This window comes from Caloenas nicobarica, unplaced genomic scaffold (genome assembly GCF_036013445.1).
Source record: "Caloenas nicobarica isolate bCalNic1 unplaced genomic scaffold, bCalNic1.hap1 Scaffold_692, whole genome shotgun sequence".
Taxonomy (NCBI): Eukaryota; Metazoa; Chordata; class Aves; order Columbiformes; family Columbidae; genus Caloenas; species Caloenas nicobarica.
In genome coordinates, this window is record NW_027017681.1 from 12,331 (window position 1) to 34,127 (window position 21,797).

The 21,797-nt window shown below is 69.9% G+C and overlaps 2 protein-coding genes across 2 annotated transcripts; both read right to left on the bottom strand.

Annotated features, from left to right (window-relative positions):
• On the bottom strand, window positions 1-9,834 carry LOC136002897 (potassium voltage-gated channel subfamily C member 1-like). The gene is given in 5 exon segments (XM_065658145.1): window positions 1-1,885; window positions 3,453-3,656; window positions 4,756-5,716; window positions 9,249-9,652; window positions 9,655-9,834. Coding segments are annotated over 5 exon segments (1,797 nt in total). The 5' UTR covers window positions 9,761-9,834; the 3' UTR covers window positions 1-1,763.
• A 1,037-nt stretch (window positions 9,835-10,871) lies between these two features.
• Window positions 10,872-20,410, bottom strand: LOC136002898 (cathepsin D-like). The gene is made up of 9 exons (XM_065658146.1): window positions 20,349-20,410; window positions 17,408-17,528; window positions 17,076-17,199; window positions 16,299-16,417; window positions 15,415-15,614; window positions 14,345-14,467; window positions 13,149-13,314; window positions 12,394-12,492; window positions 10,872-11,470 (listed from the first exon to the last, which is right to left on the bottom strand). Exons 1-9 carry the CDS (start codon window positions 20,408-20,410, stop codon window positions 11,309-11,311), a joined length of 1,176 nt encoding a protein of 391 aa, XP_065514218.1. The 3' UTR covers window positions 10,872-11,308.
• Between the last annotated feature and the right edge of the window lie 1,387 nt (window positions 20,411-21,797).

Here is a 21,797-nt window from a genome sequence, read left to right on the forward strand (position 1 = left end):
TTTATTGTTGCAGCTCATTAAGTTCCTTCGTTAAAGACTCCGCGTGAAAAATAGAGCTCTGAGCCCCTCCCCCCGCCCCTCCCCCCCCCGGGGGGCCCCCCCCGTTTGGCACAGCCCCGCCCCCCCCCTTCCTGAGTCAGAGACCCCCCCCAAAACGGGGGGCACCCCCCACCCCCCGCAAAAAACCAACCCCAGAGACAAAGGGGGGGAGGGGAACTGCACGAGCCCAGGAGGGGGCGGGGTCATGAATAATTAACGAGGTGATAATAAATAGTAATTGGGGGGGGGGGGGGAGCTCGTTACAGCGCAGCCCGGGGAGGGGGGGAGGGGCTGGAGACACCACCCCCCCCAAAAAAAGCGGGAGGGGCCCCCCCCAAACATGCAGCGAACTGGGGGGAGGGGCGGTCGGGAGCAATTAGTCCTCATTAGCATCTTATTTGCATAGGAGTCGTTGCATAAGGCTCCCGCCGCGCGGGGGTCCCCACCGACGGGGGTGGGTAACCGGGGGCTGGGTTAACTGGGGGGGCTGGGTTGGTTTTTCTGTTTGTTTTTTGCATATAACAATAAATACCGGCGGTGCGGACATGCAGAACATGCTGGCTCGGAAATGGGGGGCCAGGGGCGCCCCCGGCCCCAAAATGCTGCCCCCCCCAACATGGGAGGAGCTTCGGGGGGGTCCTGGTCCCCCCCATGGGGGTCGGGGCCTGTTTTGGGGGTTCGGGCCTGCTCCCGTTGCTGTGGAAACGCAGCCTGGCCTGGTAGTAGGCCGAGGCCTGGCCCCGTTGCTATGGAAACGCAGCCTGCCCTTGAAGTACGCCCAGGCCTGGCCCCGTTGCTATGGAAACGCAGCCTGCCCTTGAAGTACGCCCAGGCCTGGCCCCGTTGCTATGGAAACGCAGCCTGGCCTCACAGTAGGCCGAGGCCTGGCCCCGTTGCTATGGAAACGCAGCCTGGCCTGGCAGTAGCCCCAGGCCTGGCCCCCTTGCTATGGAAACGCAGCCTGCCCTTGAAGTACACCCAGGCCTGGCCCCGTTGCTATGGAAACGCAGCCTGGCCTGGTAGTAGCCCCAGGCCTGGCCCCGTTGCTATGGAGACGCAGCCTGCCCTTGAAGTACACCCAGGCCTGGCCCCGTTGCTATGGAAACGCAGCCTGGCCTCGCAGTAGCCCCAGGCCTGGCCCCGTTGCTATGGAGACGCAGCCTGCCCTTGAAGTACACCCAGGCCTGGCCCCGTTGCTATGGAAACGCAGCCTGGCCTCGCAGTAGCCCCAGGCCTGGCCCCATTGCTATGGAAACGCAGCCTGGCGTGGCAGTGGGGGCCCCGCTCCACGCCCCCCCCGTCGCGCCGGTGCCGCCATCGGGGGGTCCGGGGGCCCCAGTTATTGCTCGTGGGGGGAGCCCGGGGTGGGGGACGCGGAGGGGACACTGACGGACACAACGGGGGGGACGCGACACAGCGGGGGGGCTCCCCGAGTCCTGAGTGATCATGGCGGGGGGGGGGACGCGGGGACACCCCCGAATCCCCCCCGGGACGGGAGGTGGGGCGGGGGGGGCACCCCAGAAAGTGCAGTGCAGCCAGCGGGGGGGTCTCCCCGTCACCCCCCTGCATTTTGGGGGCTCCGGTCACTCGGGGGGGTCCCCGCGGACGTCATTTTGAGCCCATTTGGGGTGCCCTTCGCATTTTGACGGTTCATCCCCGTTTTCTGCCCAAAACGCCACCTGGGGGGGGGCAGGAAAAGGGGGTGTCCGGGGGGGTCCCCCCGCTCAGAGGATGGAGGGGATGGGGGAGTGGGGGCGCCGGGGGGGGCTGGGGGAGCCGAACGGGGGGGCGGCCGGTGCCACCCGCACCCCCGTGATGCTGTTGAGGCTCCGGGACTTCTCGTAGCCTTGGGGGGAGACAGAAATTTGGGGGGGGTCAGTACCCCACCCCCCCCCCTCCCAGGGACCCCCAAGTTCCCCCAGTTCCCACCCAAAAAAATCCACAAAATCCCTCCCAAAACTCGCCCAAAACATGGGACTCCCCCCCCCCCCCCCGGAAATGGGGACCCCCCTCAGGAACTGGGGAACCCCCCATAGGAACTGGGGACCCCCCTCAGGAACTGGGGAACCCCCCATAGGAATTGGGGAACCCCTCAGGAACTGGGGACCCCCCCCGGAGTTGAGATCCCCTCCAAAATTTTAGGGATCACCCTGAAATTGGGCACCCCCACCCCCAGGAATCTGGGACCCCCTCGGGATTTGGGGACCCCCCCCCCACTCTGAAATTTGGGGAACCCCCAGATGCTCCCCCCTCCCCAGGAATTTGGGACCCCCCAGGGGGTACTTGGGGGGGGGATTGGGGGAGGAGGGGGGACCCAGGCGTTCGGGGAGCCCCTGCCAAGCTGGGGGGACCCAGGCGTCCGGGTACAAGCAGCGCCATGAGGGGGGGGGGTGCGCGGGGAAGGGGGCGTGGCCACGTGCAAAGGGGCGGGGCTGGGGCCCGGGGGCGTGGCCGGGAGGCCCCGCCCATCTGACCTGCACACCGGGCGGGGCCTCAGGCAGTGACGAGAGCTGGGGAGAGGGGGCGGGGTCACAGGGGGCGGGGTCACAGGGGGCGGGGTCACCCGGGGGGTGGGGCCACCCGGGGGCGGGGTCTGCAGAGGGGCGGGGCCACAGGGGGGGTGGGGCCACCAGGGGGCGGGGTCTGCAGAGGGGCGGGGCCACACGGAGGCGGGGTCACCCAGGGGTCATTGGGGACCAAAGTTCAGGGACCCTCGCACGAGGACCGTGCACAAGGATGGCGAGCCTTGCACGAGGACATGGACCCTTGCACGAGGACCGTGCACGACAGGGACCCTTGCACGGGGGCCTCGCACAAGCATGGGGACCCTCGCACGAGGATGGAGACCCTCGCACGAGGACCGCCCCCCCCCGCCGCCAGCCCAGCCGCTTGCACGCGCGTGTGCAAGGAGCACCCAGAGCCCCCCGCGCCGGGGGGTCTGTGCAAGCTCTGCCCCCCCCAGTTATCCCAGTCTGGGGGAGGGGCAGCCCCACCTGCTCCCGCAGCAGCGACTGGGAGGGACCCAGGCGTCCGGGAGGGACCCAGGCGTCCGGGAGGGGGGCGCATGCGGGGCGGGGGGGGGTGGGGAGGGTTTGGGGAGCCCTGGGGGCTGTGGGGTGACCTGGGGACCCCCTAGGGGGACATGGGGGGGTCTGGGGGACCCCAGTAAGTTCTGGGGACCCCAAGGAATATTTGGGTGCCCGGGGGAGGGTGTGTGGGCCCCTAAGGTTTTTGGGGTGCCCGTGGGGGGTTATGGGGACCCCAGGGGCTATGGGGGTGCCGGGGGGGGCTGTGGGGACCCCAGTGTATTTCGGGATGCCGGGGGGGTCTGTGGGGACCCCAGGGGCTATGGGGGTGCCGGGGGGGGCTGTGGGGACCCCAGTGTATTTCGGGGTGCTGGGTCCCTGACCCACCTTTGCGCAGGGGCCCCTCGGGGGGGGCCGCGTACTCGGGGCCCAGCAGGAAGCAGGCGCGGTCGCGGCCACAGCGCTCGCGGGGCCCCCCCGCGCTTTTGGGGGGTCCCCCCCGCTCGTCGGGGCCCGGGGGGGGCTGGTCGATGGGGGGACAATCCTCGTGCGCCAGCGCCGCGCGCCCCGCGTCCCCGTTGGGCCGGGACTCTGGGGGGGACACGCGGTTAGGGGGACACGGACCCCCCGTTATGGGGGACACGGATCCCCCAATTACGGGGGACACGGACCCCCCTGCATGGTCTGGCTTTGCGGGGGGGAGGTCGACATGGGGTGACCCCCACATATGGGGCTGGACCCCCCCCAAATGCATCCCTGTCCCCCCGAATATGGCCCTGAGCCCCCAAATCCAGCCCTGACACCCCCGAAAATCCAGCCCTGACCCCCAAAAAACACACCCTGAGCCCCCCCAAAATCCACCCAAATCCCGTGACACCCCCAAATCTCCCCAAAATTCCCCCCCAAATTTCTCTATCCCCCCAAATTCCCCATAACCACCCAAAATTCCCCCCAAATCCCCCCCAATCCCCCAAAATCCCGTGACACCCCCAAATCCCCCGCCCCAACCCCCCCCCATCGCCCCCAAAATCCCCCTGTACCCCCCCAAATCCCCCATTTCGGGGATGCTCACCCGCCCTGCCGATCTCCACCACCTCCTCCTGCGCCAGCGGGCAGGCCCCCCAAATCCCCCTGTATCCCCCCAAACCCCCCTGCATCCCCCCCCAAATCCCCCTGTATCCCCCCAAACCCCCCTGCATCCCCCCCCAAATCCCCCTGTATCCCCCCAAACCCCCCTGCATCCCCCCCCAAATCCCCCTGTATCCCCCCCCAAATCCCCCTGTATCCCCCCAAACCCCCCTGTATCCCCCCCAAATCCCCTTGTATCCCCCCAAACCCCCCTGTATCCCCCCCAAAATCCCCCTGTATCCCCCCAAATCCCCCTGTATCCCCCCCAAAATCCCCCCAAATCCCCCTGTATCCCCCCAAATCCCCCTGTATCCCCCCCCAAACCCCCCTGTATCCCCCCAAATCCCCCTGTATCTCCCCCAAAATCCCCCCAAATCCCCCTGTATCCCCCTGTATCCCCCCCCAAATCCCCCTGTATCCCCCCAAATCCCCCTGTATCTCCCCCAAAATCCCCCTGTATCCCCCAAAATCCCCCTGTATCCCCCCCCAAAACCCCCTGTATCCCCCCAAACCCCCCTGTATCCCCCCCAAATCCCCCCACACCCCATCTGGGGCCGCTCACCCGCCCTGTTGATCTCCACCACCTCCTCCTGCGCCAGCGGGCAGGCGGCGCCACGCGGGGGGCTCCCCGTGCCGGGAGGGGCCGCCGCCGGGTTTTGGGGTGTCCCTGCCCCCCCGTACCCCGGCGAGCCCGGCTGGGGGGGCCGCGGGATGTGCTTGTTCTTCTTCTTGGGCAGCTTCTGCTTGGCCATGGCCAGCGAGTAGTACATGCCGAAGTTGTTGACGATGACGGGCACGGGCATGGCGATGGTGAGCACGCCGGCCAGGGCGCACAGCGCGCCCACCAGCATCCCCGACCACGTCATGGGGTACATGTCCCCGTAGCCCAGCGTGGTCATGGTCACCACGGCCCACCAGAACCCGATGGGGATGTTCTTGAAGTACGTGTGGCGGCTGCCGGTCACGTCGTCGGGGTCGGCGCCGATGCGCTCGGCGTAGTAGATCATGGTGGCGAAGATGAGCACGCCGAGCGCCAGGAAGATGACGAGCAGCAGGAACTCGTTGGTGCTGGCGCGCAGCGTGTGGCCCAGGACGCGCAGCCCCACGAAGTGCCGCGTGAGCTTGAAGATGCGCAGGATGCGCACGAAGCGCACGACGCGCAGGAACCCCAGCACGTCCTTGGCCGCCTTGGAGGACAAGCCGCGCAGCCCGACCTCCAGGTAGAACGGCAGGATGGCCACGAAGTCGATGATGTTGAGGGAGCTCTTGACAAAGTCGCGCTTGTCCGGGCAGAAGCTGACGCGCATGAGGAACTCGAAGGTGAACCAGACCACGCAGGTGCCCTCCACGTAGGTGAGGAACGGCTCGGTCTCCACCTCCACCGCCACCTGCGTGGTCCCCGTCCCGTTGCCCGTGGCCACCGTCTCCGTCTTGTTGATCACGCGGTTGAAGGCCTCGTGCGTCTCCAGGCAGAACGTGGTGATGGAGATGAGGATGAAGAACAGGGAGGCGAAGGCCACGTACTGGGGGGGGGAAGGAGAGGAGGAGGGTGAGGGGTGGGGGAACCCAGGCGGCCGGGCATCCGGGTGCCAGATCCCCCCCAGATACAATAAACCCACAGATAGTCATTTGGGGGGACCCAGGTGTCCGGGAGGGACCCAGGCGTCCGAGTGTCAGATCCCCCCCAGATACAATAAACCCACAGATAGTCATTTGGGGGGACCCAGGTGTCCGGGAGGGACCCAGGCGTCCGGGTGCCAGATCCCCCCGAAGTACAGAAAACCCCTGTATAGTCATTTGAGGGGACCCAGGCGTCCGGGTGGGACCCATGCATCCGGGAGGGACCCAGGCGTCCGGGTACCAGATCCCCCCCCAAGTACGGAAAACCCCTATATAGTCATTTGGGGGGACCCAGGCGTCCGGGTGCCAGATCCCCCTGAAGTACAGAAAACCCCTGTATAGTCATTTGGGGGGACCCAGGCGTTCGGGTGGGACCCAGGCGTCCGGGAGGGACCCAGGCGTCCGGGTGCCAGATTCCGCCGAACTATGGAAAACCCCTATATAGTCATTTGGGGGGACCCAGGTGTCCGGGAGGGACTCAGGCGTCCGGGTGTCAGATCCCCCCAAATACAATACACCCACATATAGTCATCTGGGGGGACCCAGGCGTCCGGGTGGGACCCAGGTGTCCGGGTGTCAGATCCCCCCCCAAGTACAGAAAACCCCTATATAGTCATTTGGGGGGACCCAGGTGTCCAGGAGGGACCCAGGTGTCCGAGTGCCAGATCCCCCCCCAAGTACAATAAATCACTATATAATTGGTGAGGGGATCCAGGCATCCAGGGGGGACCCAGGCGTCTGGGCATCTGACTCCCCCCAAACACAATAAACCTCTGTATAACCACAGGGGGGACCCAGGCGTCCGGGAGGGACCCAGGCGTCCGGGTGTCAGATTCCCCCCCAAGTACAATAAATCTCTACGTAATTGCTGAAGGGACCCAGGCGTCCGGGTGTCAGATCCCCCGCATGTACATTTAATCCCTATATAATTGCCGAAGGGACCCAGGCGTCCAGGCCCCTGTCCCCCCCCAAGTTCAGTAAACCCCCATAAAAGCAGTAGGGGAACCCAGGCGTCCGGGAGGGACCCAGGCGTCCGGGCTGCAGACCTCCCCCTCCCAGCCGCGATGCACCCGGGGGTGGGTTTGGGGACACGGGGGGCGATGTGGGCCAGGCCGGGGGGGGCGGGGACACGGGGGGGACACAAAATATAGAGGCCGGCGGGGGGAGGGGGGTTTGGGGCCAGCGGGGGGACCCCCGGGACACGGGGGATGTAGGACGGGGGGGCCCGGGGGGGAGGGGATGTAGGACACGCGGGGGGGGAGGGGGCACCGCAGTGCGGTCCCGCTGCCCCCCCCTCCCCCCGGGCCCAATGCGGCAGGATCGGGGCCAGCGCCTGCGCGGGGGGGACACGGGGACACGGGGGGACATGGGGACATGCGGACGGGGGGGGACACGGGGAGACGGGGGGACACACAGGAGATGGGGGGGACATGGAGGACGGGGGGGACACAGGGGGATGGGGGGGACACGGGAGATGGGGGGACACAGGGGGACGGGGGGACACAGGGACATGGGAGATAGGGGGGGGACATGGGGGGGATGGGAGGGACGGGGACATGGGGACATGGGGGGGACACGGGGGGGACACAGGAGATGGGGGGACAGGGGGACACAGGGACATGGGGACACGGGGGGGACACAGGAGATGGGGGGAACACGGAGGGGGACAGGGACACAGGGGGAAACTGAGGGGACGCTGGGACATCGGGGGGGACATGGACACTGGGGGGGGACACTGGGGGACATGGGACACAGGGACATTGGGGGGATACTGGGGGGCAGCCCCCCCTCCCTGTCCCCATGTCCCCCCGTCACCCCCTGCGCCCCCCCCGTCCCGGTGTCCCCTCGGTGTCCCCAGGGCCCCCCCAAAGTGTCCCCAAGACCCCTCAATCCCCCAACACCCACTGGAGCCTCAAAGACCCCCCAAGTCACCCCAGACCCCCCCGAACCCCTCAGAGGCCTTTGCGACCCCCAGGGACCCCCCAGACCCTTTAACCCCCTTTAGTCCCTTCAGAGACCCCGAAACCCCCTCACAGACCCCGAAATCTCCTCAGAGACCCTTTAACTCCCTCACAGGCCCCCCCAAACCCCATCAGTGACCCCAAAATCCCCTCAGAGACCCCTAAACCCCCTCAGACCCCCCCAACCCCCCCCACAGACCCTTTAACCCCCCACAGACCCTTTAACCCCCTCACGGACCCCCAAACCCCATCAGACACCCCCAAACCCCCTCCCACACACCTCAAACCCTCTCAGAGACCCCCAAACCCGCTCCCATTCCCTGTAACCCCCGCAGGACACCCCCCAGACCCCCCCAGACCCCGCTCCCTCACCCTGGCCATCCGTGACGAGTACGGATCCCCGAACAGCGCCCAGAGCCGGGGCCGCCAGCGCCCTCAAACCCCCCCTAGACAGGCCCAAACCCCCTAGAGACCCCCAGACCCCCCCAAATCTCCCCCAAACCTCCCCAAATTCTCCCCAGACCCCCCAGCTCGCCCTGGCCATCCGTGACGAGTAGGGATCCTCGAACAGCGCCCAGAGCCGGGGCCGCCAGCGCCCCCAAACCTCCCCAAATCCCCCCCAAACCTCCCCAAATCCCCCCCAGACACCCCTAAATCCCCCCCAGACACCCCCAGACCCCCCAGACCCCGCTCCCTCGCCCTGGCCATCCGTGACGAGTAGGGATCCCCGAACAGCGCCCAGAGCCGGGGCCGCCAGCGCCCCCAAACCTCCCCAAATCCCCCCCAGCCCCCCCCAATTCCCCCCCAGACCCCTCTAAACCCCCTCAGAGACCCCTAAACCCCCCCAGCTCACCCTGGCCATCCGTGACGAGTAGGGATCCTCGAACAGCACCCAGAGCCGGGGCCGCCAGCGCCCCCAAACCTCCCCAAATCCCCCCCAAACCTCCCCAAATCCCCCCAGACCCCGCTCCCTCACCCTGGCCATCCGTGACGAGTAGGGATCCTCGAACAGCGCCCAGAGCCGGGGCTGCCAGACCCCCAGGGACCCCCAAACCTCCCCAAATCCCCCCCAGACACCCCCAAATCCCCCCAGACCCCGCTCCCTCACCCTGGCCATCCGTGACGAGTACAGATCCCCGAACAGCGCCCAGAGCCGGGGCCGCCAGCGCCCCCAAACCTCCCCAAATCCCCCCCAAACCTCCCCAAATCCCCCCAGACCCCGCTCCCTCACCCTGGCCATCCGTGACGAGTAGGGATCCTCGAACAGCGCCCAGAGCCGGGGCCGCCAGACCCCCAGGGACCCCCAAACCTCCCCAAATCCCCCCCAGACACCCCCAAATCCCCCCAGACCCCGCTCCCTCACCCTGGCCATCCGTGACGAGTAGGGATCCTCGAACAGCGCCCAGAGCCGGGGCTGCCAGACCCCCAGGGACCCCCAAACCTCCCCAAATCCCCCCAGACCCCGCTCCCTCACCCTGGCCATCCGTGACGAGTAGGGATCCTCGAACAGCGCCCAGAGCCGGGGCCGCCAGCGCCTCCACCAGCCGGCGGGCCGGGGCTCGTCCAGGCACAGGCGTTTGGGCTCGGCGGGCTCGGGCGGGCGCGGCGCCTCGGGGCTCTCGAAGCTGTCCAGCGCCTCCTCGGCGTCGCGGTGCTGCCGGTAGTTCATCCAGCAGCACGCCTCCACGTCCGTCTCGTCGATGCCCCAGAACGCCAGCTCCTCCTCGAACAGCGGCCCGCACACGTCGGCCGGGCAGTGCAGCTTGCCCGTGCGGTAGTAGTTGAGCACGTAGGCGAACACGGCCGGGTGGCGGTCGAAGAAGAACTCGCCCGCCGAAGGGTCGTAGTCGAAGCGGGCGGCGGCGCCCGGCTCGGCAGCCCGGCCAGGCGGGTCCCCGGGAGGGTCTGCAGGGTGCTGCGGTACGTTTCGTGCCGGACGCCCCCCACGTTGATCACCACCTTGTCGCGCTCGGCTTGCCAGCCCATGGCGGCGACGGCGGGGCGGCCCGGGGCCGCCGGGGGTCGGGGCCGGGGCCGGGGCCGCGCTCGGAGCCGCCGCGGGGCCGGGAGAGCGGGAGCGGCCGCTGCCGCATCCCGCCGCCAGCGCTGCGCCCGCCGCTCTGCGCCGGCGCGGGGAGGCCACGCCCACCGGGCCGGGAGCGGCCAATGGGAGGGGAGGGCACGCCCACTGCGCGGGCAGGCCGCGCCCACCGGGCCGGGAGCCGCCAATGGGAGGGGAGGCCGCGCCCACCGGGCCTGGAGGACACGCCCACTGCGCGGGGAGGCCGCGCCCACCGGGCCGGGAGGACGCGCCCATCGTGAGGGGAGCGGCCAATGGCAGGGGAGGGCGCGCCTCTAGGCTCCGCCCACCGCGAGGGGCGGCCACGCCCACTGTGAGAGGAGCCCCCGCCCACCCTGCTGGCCAGGCCCCGCCCCCCCGAGACCCCGCCCACACGGCGGGGGGGGGCGGAGAGGGAGGAGCGAAGGGAACTGGGGGGACTGGGGGGAACTGGGGGGAACTGGAGGAACTGGGGGAACTGGGGGGAACTGGGGGGAACTGGGGAACTGGGGGGACTGGGGGGACTGGGGGGGACGGGGGGGACTGGGGGGAACTGGGGGGAACTGGGGGGAACTGGGGGAACTGGGGGGAACTGGGAGAACTGGGGGAACTGGGAGAACGGGGGGGGACTGGGGAACTGGGGGGACTGGAGGGACTGGGGAACTGGGGGAACTGGGGGAACTGGGAGAACTGGGGGGACTGGGGGACTGGGGGACTGGGGGACTGGGGGGACTGGGAGAACTGGGAGAACTGGGAACTATTGGGGGACTGGGAACTATTGGGGGGACCTGGGGGCTACTGGAGGGAACGGGGGGCACTGGGGGGTCACTGGGAGGGCAAATCCAAGGCGGGATGTGGGCTACTGGGGGAGGTCTCGGGGCTACTGGGAGGCACTGGGAGGCACTGGGGCGGGACCGGCATCGTCCCGGGGGGGTCACAGGGTTTGGGGTCCCCCCCAGGGAGCAGCTGGGACCAGGAACCCCCAAAGCAGCAGCTTTATTAGAAACACATCCACCCAAAAAACAAGGGGACCCAGGCGTCCAGGGTGTCACCCGAGGGACCCAGGCGTCCGGGCTCAGCGCAGGGACCCAGGTGTCCGGGGGTCACCGCAGGGACCCAGGCGTCCGGGCTCAGCAGAGGGACCCAGGCGTCCAGGGGGTCACCGCAGGGACCCAGGCGTCCGGGCTCAGCGCAGGGACCCAGGTGTCCGGGGGGTCACCGCAGGGACCCAGGCGTCCGGGCTCAGCAGAGGGACCCAGGCGTCCGGGCTCCGCACACAGACCCAGGTGTCTGGGGGGGTGGGTCACCACAGGGACCCAGGCGTCCGGGCTCAGCAGAGTGACCCAGGCGTCCAGGGGGTCACCGCAGGGACCCAGGCGTCCGGGCTCAGCAGAGGGACCCAGGCGTCCGGGCTCCGCACACAGACCCAGGTGTCTGGGGGGGGGGTCACCGCAGGGACCCAGGCGTCCGGGGGGTCAGCGGCTGGGCGCCAGCCCCACGCGCTGCCGGTCGCGGTCGAACACGGCGTAGTAGGCAGTGAGGAAAACGTCCCCCAGGATCCAGAGCGGCCCCGACGGGGGCGGAACGTCCAGGGCCATGAACCCGACGACACACGTGGGGGAGCCCCACTGGGACACCTGGGACGGACAGGGGGACATTGGGACACCTGGGACGGACAGGGGGACAGGGGGACACCTGGGACGGACAGGGGGACATTGGGACACCTGGGACGGACAGGGGGACATGGGGACAGGGGGCCATTGGGACACCTGGGACAGACACGGGACATTGGGACACCTGGGACAGACAGAGGGACAGGGGGACATGGAGACATTGGGACACCTGGGACGGACAGGGGGACATGGGGACAGATGGGACAGACAGGGGGACATTGGGACACCTGGGACAGACAGGGGGACAGGGGGACAGGGGGACATTGGGACACCTGGGACGGACAGGGGGACAGGGGGACAGCTGGGACAGACAGGGGGACATTGGGACACCTGGGACGGACAGAGGGACAGGGGGACATGGAGACATTGGGACACCTGGGACGGACAGGGGGACATGGGGACAGGGGGACATGGGGACACCTGGGACGGACAGAGGGACAGGGGGACAGGGGGACATTGGGACACCTGGGACAGACACAGGGACAGGGGGACAGGGGGACATTGGGACACCTGGGACGGACAGGGGGACAGGGGGACAGCTGGGACAGACAGGGGGACATTGGGACACCTGGGACGGACAGAGGGACAGGGGGACATGGAGACATTGGGACACCTGGGACGGACAGGGGGACATGGGGACAGGGGGACATGGGGACACCTGGGACGGACAGGGGGACACCTGGGACGGACAGGGGGACAGGGGGACAGGGGGACATTGGGACACCTGGGACGGACAGGGGGACATGGGGACAGGGGGACATTGGGACACCTGGGACGGACAGGGGGACATGGGGACAGGGGGACATGGGGACACCTGGGACGGACCGGGGGACAGGGGGACAGGGGGACAGGGGGACACTGGGGACAGGGGGTGACGGGGTCCCCACCTCCAGCACGTAGTGCTCTGGCCCCAGGACGAACTCGTATCCCCCCAGGACGAAGGTGACGGTGGGCAGGGACGGGACCTTCTCACAATCCACCAGGTACTGGGGGAGGGCGGTGAGGACCCAGGCGTCCGGGACGGGGACCCCCAAAGGGGACCCAGGCGTCCGGGACAGGGACCACCCCGCACCCCCCAAAGGGACCCAGGTGTCCGGGACAGGGACCACCCCACACCCCCCAAAGGGGACCCAGGCGTCCGGGGACCCCCAAAAGGGCCCCAGATGTCTGTGCCACCCCCCACCAAAAAGGGACCCAGGCGTCCGGGGACTTCCAGAAGGGATCCAGATGTCCATGCCCCCCACCCAAAAAGGGACCCAGGCATCCGGGGGACCCCCAAAAAGGGACCCAGGCGTCCGGGGACCCCCAAAAAGGCCCCAGATGTCTATGCCACCCCCCACCCAAAAAGGAACCCAGGCATCCGGGTTTCCCCCCCCAAAAAGGGACCCAGGCATCCAGGACCCCCAGAAGGGCTCCCAATGTCCATGCCCCCCCAAAGGGACCCAGGCGTCCGGGTTTTCCCCCCCAAAAAGGGACCCAGGCATCCAGGGACCCCCAGAAGGGCTCCCAATGTCCATGCCCCCCCAAAGGGACCCAGGCGTCCGGGGACCCCCAAAAAGGGACCCAGGCATCCAGGGACCCCCAGAAGGGCTCCCAATGTCCATGCCCCCCACCCAAAAAGGGACCCAGGCGTCCGGCGCACCTCGCCCCCCGGGGCTTGCGTGGCCCCCAGGGCCCGCTGCAGCTCGGCCACGTCGGCGCTGGGCCCGGTCACCAGGGACGTCCCCGTGTCCACGATGGCGGCGCAGCCCCCCCGGCACAGGGTGGGGGCCCGGCAGCCCAGCGACCCCGAGGACCCCACGGACACCCTGGGGGGCAGACGGGGTCAGGGGGACGTGGGGGGCAGGGGCACTTGGGGGGCAGACGGGGTCAGGGGGACGTGGGGGGCAGGGGCACTTGGGGGGCAGGGGCACTTGGGGGGCAGGGGGGACTTGGGGGGGAGACCGGGGGTCAGGGGGGACTTGGGGGCAGGGGGGACTTGGGGGTCGGGGGGGACTTGGGGGTGAGAGTGTGGGGCAGGGGCACTTGGGGGGCAGGTGGGGGCAGGGGCACATGGGGGGCAGGGGCACTTGGGGGCAGGGGGGATTTGGGGGGCAGGGGGGATTTGGGGGTGAGAGTGTGGGGGCAGGGGCACTTGGGGGGCAGATGGGGGCAGGAGCACGTGGGGGGCAGGGGGCACTTGGGGGGCAGGGGGGACTTGGCGGGGAGACTGGGGGTCAGGGGACTTGGGGGGCAGGGGGGATTTGGGGGGGAGACTGGGGGTCGGGGGACTTGGGGGGCAGGGGGGACTTGGGGGGCAGGGGCACTTGGGGGCAGGGGGGACTTGGGGGGAGACTGGGGGTCAGGGGGACTTAGGGGTCGGGGGACTTGGGGGGCAGGGGCACTTGGGGGGCAGGGGGACTTGGGGGGCAGGGGGACTTGGGGGGGAGACTGGGGGTCAGGGGACTTGGGGGGCAGGGGCACTTGGGGGGCAGGGGGGACTTGGGGGGCAGACTGGGGGTCGGGGGACTTGGGGATTTGGGGGCAGGGGGACAGTTGGGGGTCCCGTGGGGCAGAGGGGGGGTGGGAGTCACTTGGGGGTCCCGTGGGGCAGATATAGGGGTCAGTGGATGGTTTGGGGGGGTCCATAGAGGTTTGGGGTGTTGTGGGGGGTCTGGGGGGTCCCAGGGGGTCGGGGGGGTTGGGGGTTTCTGGGGCTCCCCGGTGTGTTCGGGGGTGTTCTGGGGGGGTTTGGGGGGTCCCAGGGGTTTTGGGGGGTCCCAGGGGGTCGGGGGGGTTGGGGGTTTCTGGGGCTCCCCGGTGCGTTCGGGGGGTGTTCTGGGGGGTCTGGGGTCTCACCTGTCCATGTGCAGCTGCCAGTAACTGGCGCGGGTGACGTCGATGTAGCGCAGGGGCCCCCGGAAGTGCTGGGGGTCGATGCCCCCCAGGAGCAGCTCCCCCCCGTCGCCCGCGGCCGCCCCACTGCGGGAGGGGGGTCAGGGGGAGCGGGGGACGGGGCTGTGGGGGCGGGGGCAGGGGGTATGGGGGGGATGGGGAGATATGGGGGGATGGGGGGATGGGGAGATATGGGGGGATGGGGAGATGGGGGGGATATGGGGGGGGATGGGGAGATATGGGGGGATGGGGGGGGATGGGGAGATAGGGGGGGATGGGGGGGGATGGGGAGATATGGGGGGATATAGGGGTTGGGATGGGGAGATATGGGGGGATATGGGGGGGATGGGGAGATAGGGGGGGATGGGGGGATGGGGAGATAGGGGGGGATGGGGGGGATGGGGGGGATGGGGAGATATGGGGGGATGGGGAGATATGGGGGGATGGGGGGATATGGGGGGATGGGGGGATGGGGAGATAGGGGGGATGGGGGGGGATGGGGGGGATGGGGAGATATGGGGGGATATGGGGGGATGGGGAGATATGGGGGGATGGGGGATATGGGGGGATGGGGGGATATGGGGGGATGGGGGGATGGGGAGATAGGGGGGGATGGGGGGGGATGGGGGGGGATGGGGGGGATGGGGAGATATGGGGGGATATGGGGGGGGAATGGGGGGGATGGATGCTATTGGGGCACTATCAGGCTGTTATCAGGGCGCTATCAGGCCGTTATCAGGCTGTTATCAGGCCGTTATCAGGCTGTTCTCACGGTGTTATCAAGGCACTATCAGGATGTTATTGGGGCGCTACCGGGCTGTTATCAGGGCTGTTATCGGGGTGTTATTGGGGTGTTATCAGGGTGTTATGGGGGCACTATCTGGCCGTTATCAGGGTGTTATCAGGCTGTTATCGGGCTGTTATCGGGGTGTTATCGGGGTGTTATCGGGGTGTTATGGGGCACTATCAGGCCGTTATCGGGGTGTTATCGGGGCGCTATCAGGCCGTTACCGGGGTGTTACGGGGGCGCTGACCTGCGCAGGTGGAAGGAGAAGACGTTGTCCCGGAACAGCCCCAGCGCCATCATGTTGTCGAACACGGGCCGCGCGGGGCCGGCGGCGGCGGCGGGGAAGGCCAAGCCCAGCACCCCGTCGAACCGCGCGGCCGCGAACGCCAAGCCGGGCAGCGCCACGGCCTCGGCGAACGTCTGCTCGGGCACCGACACGTTGGACACCTGCGGGGACCCAGGCGTCCGGGAGGGCGGGGGGCACAGGGACCCAGGCGTCCGGGGACCAGAACCCCCAGGGACCCAGGCGTCCGGGGGGGCGGGGGGCCTAGGGACCCAGGTGTCCGGGGACCAGAACCCCAGGGACCCAGGCGTCCGGGGGGCGGGGTCACAGGGACCCGGGACCCAGAACCCCCAAGGACCCAGGCGTCCGGGGGAGAACAGGTGATCCCAGGTGAGCCAGAACCCCCAACCTGAGGACCCAGGCGTCCGGGTGACCCCGGGTGACCCAGCCACCCTGACACTGCCCACCCAGGGACCCAGGCGTCCGGGTGACCCCAGGTGACCCAGGCCACCCTGACACTGCCCACCCGGGGACCCAGGCGTCCGGGTGACCCCAGGTGACCCAGGCCACCCTGACACTGCCCACCCGGGGACCCAGGCATTCGGGTGACCCCGGGTGACCCAGGCCACCCCACCGGGGACCCAGGCGTCCGGGTGACCCCGGGTGACCCGGGCCACCCCACCGGGGACCCAGGCGTCCGGGTGACCCCGGGTGACCCGGGCCACCCCACCGGGGACCCAGGCGTCCGGGTGACCCTGGGTGACCCGGGCCACCCCACCGGGGACCCAGGCGTCCGGGTGACCCCGGGTGACCCGGGCCACCCCACCGGGGACCCAGGCGTCCCCCACCTGCAGCGTGTCCTGGCTCAGGAAGCCCCTGAGGCTGCCGCTGCCGTAGGTGATGGCGAAGGCCGAGCCGTTGGGCCGGTAGGTGGAGGAGAGACCGGGCTGGTAGTGTGGGTGGAGCCCTGGGGGACACGGGGACACGGGGACGTGGGGACACGGCGGGACGTGGGGGACATGGGGGGACATGTGGGATATGGGGGACATGGGGGACATGGGGGGATATGGGGGGACGTGGGGACATGGGGGGATATGGGGGATATGGGGGGACATGGGGGGACATGGGGGGATATGGGGGGACGTGGGGACATGGGGGGATATGGGGGATTTGGGGGACATGGGGGGATATGGGGGGACGTGGGGACATGGGGGGATATGGGGGATATGGGGGGATATGGGGACATGGGGGGATATGGGGGGACGTGGGGACATGGGGGGATATGGGGGATATGGGGGACAGGGGGGGACATGGGGGATATGGGGGGATATGGGGGGACGTGGGGGGACGTGGGGGGACGTGGGGGACATGGGGGACATGGGGGGACAGGGGGGGACACGGGGACATGGGGGGATGGGGGGGACAGGGGGGATTTGGGCAACATGGGGGGACATGGGGGACACGTCCCCTTAAGCCCCGCCCCTCCCCAGGCTCCGCCCCCGAAGCCCCGCCCCTTCCCCGAAGCCCCGCCCCTTCCCCGAAGCCCCGCCCCTTCCCCGAAGCCCCGCCCCTTGCCCAGGCCCCGCCCCTTCCCCAGGCCCCTCCCAGGCCCCGCCCCCGCCTACAGCAGGCCAGGTAGAGCCGGCAGCAGCGCGCCGAGGGCACCCACAGGTCGGCGGATCCCGTGTCGAACACCACGCGGAACTCCTGGGGGGGCGTCCCCAGCCGGATGGTCCCGTAGAACTGGGCCTGGGGGCGCCGGGGCCAGCGGGTCAGCGGGGGTCGGGTCCCCCCACAACGTCCCCCGTATTCCCCTGTCGCCCCGTTGTCCCCCCACAGCCCCGCGGCTCCACGTCCCTCCACAGGCCCCTGTCCCCCCATAACGTCCCCCAAATCCAACCGTCCCCCCGTCCCCCCGCCCAATGTCCCCACTGTCCCCCGGCCCTCCCCCACTCACGTCCATGAAGTTCTGGAGCCTCGCGGGGGCAGCGGCCGCCCCTCCCCCGCTGCGGCTGCGGGGGCCGCCCCACCCCCCCCAGAACTTGGGGGGCACCCACGGGCCGCGCTGCAGGGGGACCCTGCGGGAACCGGGGCACTGAGCGGGGGCCCCAGCGGGGGACGGGGCACGGGGGACGGGGGACGGGGTAACGGGGGGACGGGGTAACGAGGGACGGGGGGTAACGAGGGGATGGGGTTAATGAGGGGACGGGGGTAACGAGGGGACGGGGTAACGGGGGGACGGGGTAACGGGGGAACGAGGGGACGGGGGAACGAGGGACGGGGGGTAACGAGGAGACGGGGGGTAACGAGGGACGGGGGGTAACGAGGGGACGGGGATAACGAGGGGACGGGGATAACGAGGGGACGGGATAACGAGGGGACGGGGATAACGAGGGGACGGGGTAACAAGGGGACGGGGTAACAAGGGGACGGGGTAACAAGGGGACGGGGTAACGAGGGACGGGGTAACGAGGGACGGGGTTAACGGGGGCACGGGGTTAACGGGGGGACGGGGATAACGAGGGGACGGGGATAACGAGGGGACGGGGTTAACGGGGCACGGGGTTAACGGGGGGACGGGGGGTAACGAGGGGACGGGGGTTAACGGGGGCACGGGGTTAACGGGGGGACGGGGGTTAACGAGGGGACGGGGGTTAACGAGGGGACGGGGTTAACGGGGGGACGGGGTAACGGGGGGACGGGGTTACAGGGGCACGGGGTTAACGGGGGGACGGGGTTAACGGGGGGACGGGGTTAACGGGGGGACGGGGTAACGGGGGGACAGGGGAACGAGGGGAGGGGGTAACGGGGGGACGGGGGTAACGAGGGGACGGGGGGAACGAGGGGACGGGGGGAACGAGGGGACGGGGGGAACGAGGGGACGGGGGAACGAGGGACGGGTTAACGGGGGGACGGGTTAACGGGGGGACGGGGTAACGAGGGGACGGGGGTTAACGGGGGGACGGGGTTAACGAGGGGACGGGGTAACGAGGGGACGGGGTAACGAGGGGACGGGGTTAACGAGGGGACGGGGGTTAACGAGGGGACGGGGTTAATGAGGGGACGGGGTTAATGAGGGGACAGGGGGGTAACGAGGGGACGGGGTTAACGAGGGGACGGGGGTTAACGAGGGGACAGGGGGAACGAGGGGACGGGGGGAACGAGGGGACGGGGGGAACGAGGGGACGGGGGAACGAGGGGACGGGGGGAACGAGGGGACGGGGGTTAACGAGGGGACGGGGGTAACGAGGGGACGGGGGTAACGAGGGGACGGGGGTAACGAGGGGACGGGGGTAACGAGGGGACGGGGTAACGAGGGGACGGGGTAACGAGGGGACGGGTTAACGGGGGGACGGGGTAACGAGGGGACGGGGGAACGGGGACGGGGGTTAACGAGGGGACGGGGGTTAACGAGGGGACAGGGGGGTAACGAGGGGACGGGGGAACGGGGGGATGGGGGTTAACGAGGGGACAGGGGGGTAACGAGGGCGGGACCCAAAAAGCCGACCCCCGGGGGGGGAGGGGCACCCTTGGGCCCCACTGCCCCCAAGAGCTTAATGAAGCTAATTAGCTTAATGAGGCTGCCAAGGGGAAGCCGGGGGGGCAGGGCCTCCTGGAGGGAGGGGTGAGGGGGAGTTAATGAGCTTAATGAGAAGTTAATGAGGGTAACGAGCTTAACGAGCTCAGCGAGAGGTTGAAGAGGTTAATGGGGGATCCCCAGGGTCCCCCGGGCACTAACGAGGGTAACGAGGCGCTGGGATAATGAGGTTAATGAGAGCGGGATGGGGGGCTAACGAGATAATGAGCTCAACGAGATCAGGGGCCCAGGCAGGTTAATGAGGGGTGTCCAGGCCCCGCCCCCGGCGTTAATGAACTTGGGGGGTAACGAGGGACCTCGAGGTCCCGGGGTCACCCGGGCGGGGTCACGATGGGGGTCAAAGGTCACGCGAGGGGTGACACCCCCCGGGCGGGGCCGGAAATCAGCGGGTCCAACCGGCTCCCGCCCCCGCTGGGCCCCGCCCGGGGACCCAGGCGTCCGGGGAGCACCACCCCCCCAGCCCTGCCCTGGGGGACCCAGGCGTCCGGGAACCCCCAACAGGGGACCCAGGCGTCCGGGAACCCCCCATCCCAAAAGAGGGACCCAGGTGCCCACCCCGCAACTTAGGGGACCCAGGAGTTCGGGGGAACGCACGACCCCCGCCCCTCCCCCCCGACGTCTTGAGAAGCCCCTTCCCCTCCCCCCACCCCCGGGGGGACCCAGGCGTTCGGGAATCCCCACCCCCCCGTCCCTCAAAGGACCCAGGCGTTCGGGAATCCCCGATTCCCCCGAGGACCCAGGCGTCCGGGACCCCCCTTTCCCGAGGACCCAGGCGTTCGGGCCCCCCCGCCCCCGCGAGGACCCAGGCGTCCGGGATCCCCCATCCCCCGAGGACCCAGGCGTCCGAGACGCCCCTTTCCCCCGAGGACCCAGGCGTTCGGGATCCCCGGATTCCCCCGAGGACCCAGGCGTTCGGGAATCCCCGATTCCCCCGAGGACCCAGGCGTCCGGGACCCCCACCCCGCGGACCCAGGCGTCCGGGACCCCCACCCCGCGGACCCAGGCGTCCGGGACCCCCACCCCCGCGGACCCAGGCGTCCGGGACCCCCACCCCGCGGACCCAGGCGTCCGGGACCCCCACCCCCCCGCGGACCCAGGCGTCCGGGACTCCCACCCCCCGCGGACCCAGGCGTCCGGGACCCCCCACCCCGCGGACCCAGGCGTCCGGGACCCCCCACCCCTGCGGACCCAGGCGTCCGGGACCCCCCACCCCCCCGCGACCCAGGCGTCCGGGACCCCCCACCCCCCGCGGACCCAGGCGTCCGGGACCCCCCCCGCGGACCCAGGCGCCCGGTCTCACCGCAGCGCGGCGGCAGCGCCGCCCACGAGCAGCAGGAGGCGCCCGAGCGCGGGACCCCCCATGGCGGCTCTGGCCCCCCGGCCCGCGCGCGCGGGGAAACCCCCCCGGGCCCCGCCCCCCGCCCCCCGCCCCGCCCGCCCATTGGCTGCGGCCCCGGGAGGCTCCGCCCCCCCCCCCCCCCCGGGAGGCCACGTGGGGCCCGGGGTGACTCAGGGGGTGGGGCGGGGGGGGACACCCCAAAACCGCCCCCGCATCCGGGGGGGACCCAAAATTTGGGGGGAACCTCAAAACCACCGGAACTTGGGGGGGGGGGGGCAAAACCGTCCCCCACATCCGGGGGGGAGGGGCCCACAGTTGGGGGGGGCCCAAAACCGCCCCAAAAATCTGGGGGGGCCCCAAAGCAGCCACGGGGGGATCCCCCGATTGGGGGGGAACCTCAAAACCACCCAGGCTGGGGGGGGAACCGCCCCATAATTGTGACGCCCCCCCCGAATCGTCCCATTGGGGGGACCCTAAAACCGCCCCACACTTGGGGGGCGCCCCCTGAACCCCCCCAGGGACCCAGGCGTCCGGGGGCTGTGAAGCACCTTTATTATCCGCTGCGCCGGGGGGGGGACGGACGGATACGGGACCCCCCCCGGCCCCACACTTGGGGGGCAGAGTGTGTGGGGGGGTGTGGGGGGGCAGGTTGATGTGGCTGCCCCACAGCCCCCCTTTGTGTGACGGGCCCCCCCGCTGTGGGGCTGAGCCCCAGGCACTGTGGAGTGAAGGGGGGGGATGTGGGGCGCCCCATGGAGACCCCCCCAGATCTATAGGGCCGGGGGGGGAATGTGGGGCGCCCCATGGAGCTCCCCCCAAGTTCTATGGGGCTGGGGGGTACCCCATGGATCACCCCCAAGTTCTGTGGGGCGCCCCATGGAGACCCCCCCAGATCTATGGGGCTGGGGGGGGATACGGGGAGTGTGTCTCCCCCAAATTCTCTGGGGCTGGGGGGCACCCCACGGAGCCCCCCCCAAGTTCTACGGGGCTGGGGGGGGAATACGGGGTGTCCCTCCCAGTTCTATGGGGCCGGGGTGGGGGGGGATACGTGGCCTCCCCCCATATTGTCCGGGGGGGTCGGTGCCCGCCCCGGTTCCCCCCCCGCCCACCAGGGGGCGCCCCCCCCCCCCCCCCCCGGTTTTTGGGGTTCAGTTGCGGGGGGGGGCCCGGGGGGGGCTGTGGGGGCGGCGGATGTTGGCGCGGTCCTTGGCCGCCTCCTCCTCCTCGTCGTAGCGCTCGTCCTCGTCGTCGCTGTGCCGGGGGCTCGAGAGCCGCGACAGCGCCGGCGGACGGCGGCACCGAGGCGGGGCGGGGGTACCGGAAACCCTGCGGGGCCGGGGCGCCGAACGCGCCCCCCGGTACCGGTTGGTGGGGGTGAAGGGGGCTGGGGGGGACCCAGGAGTTCGGGAG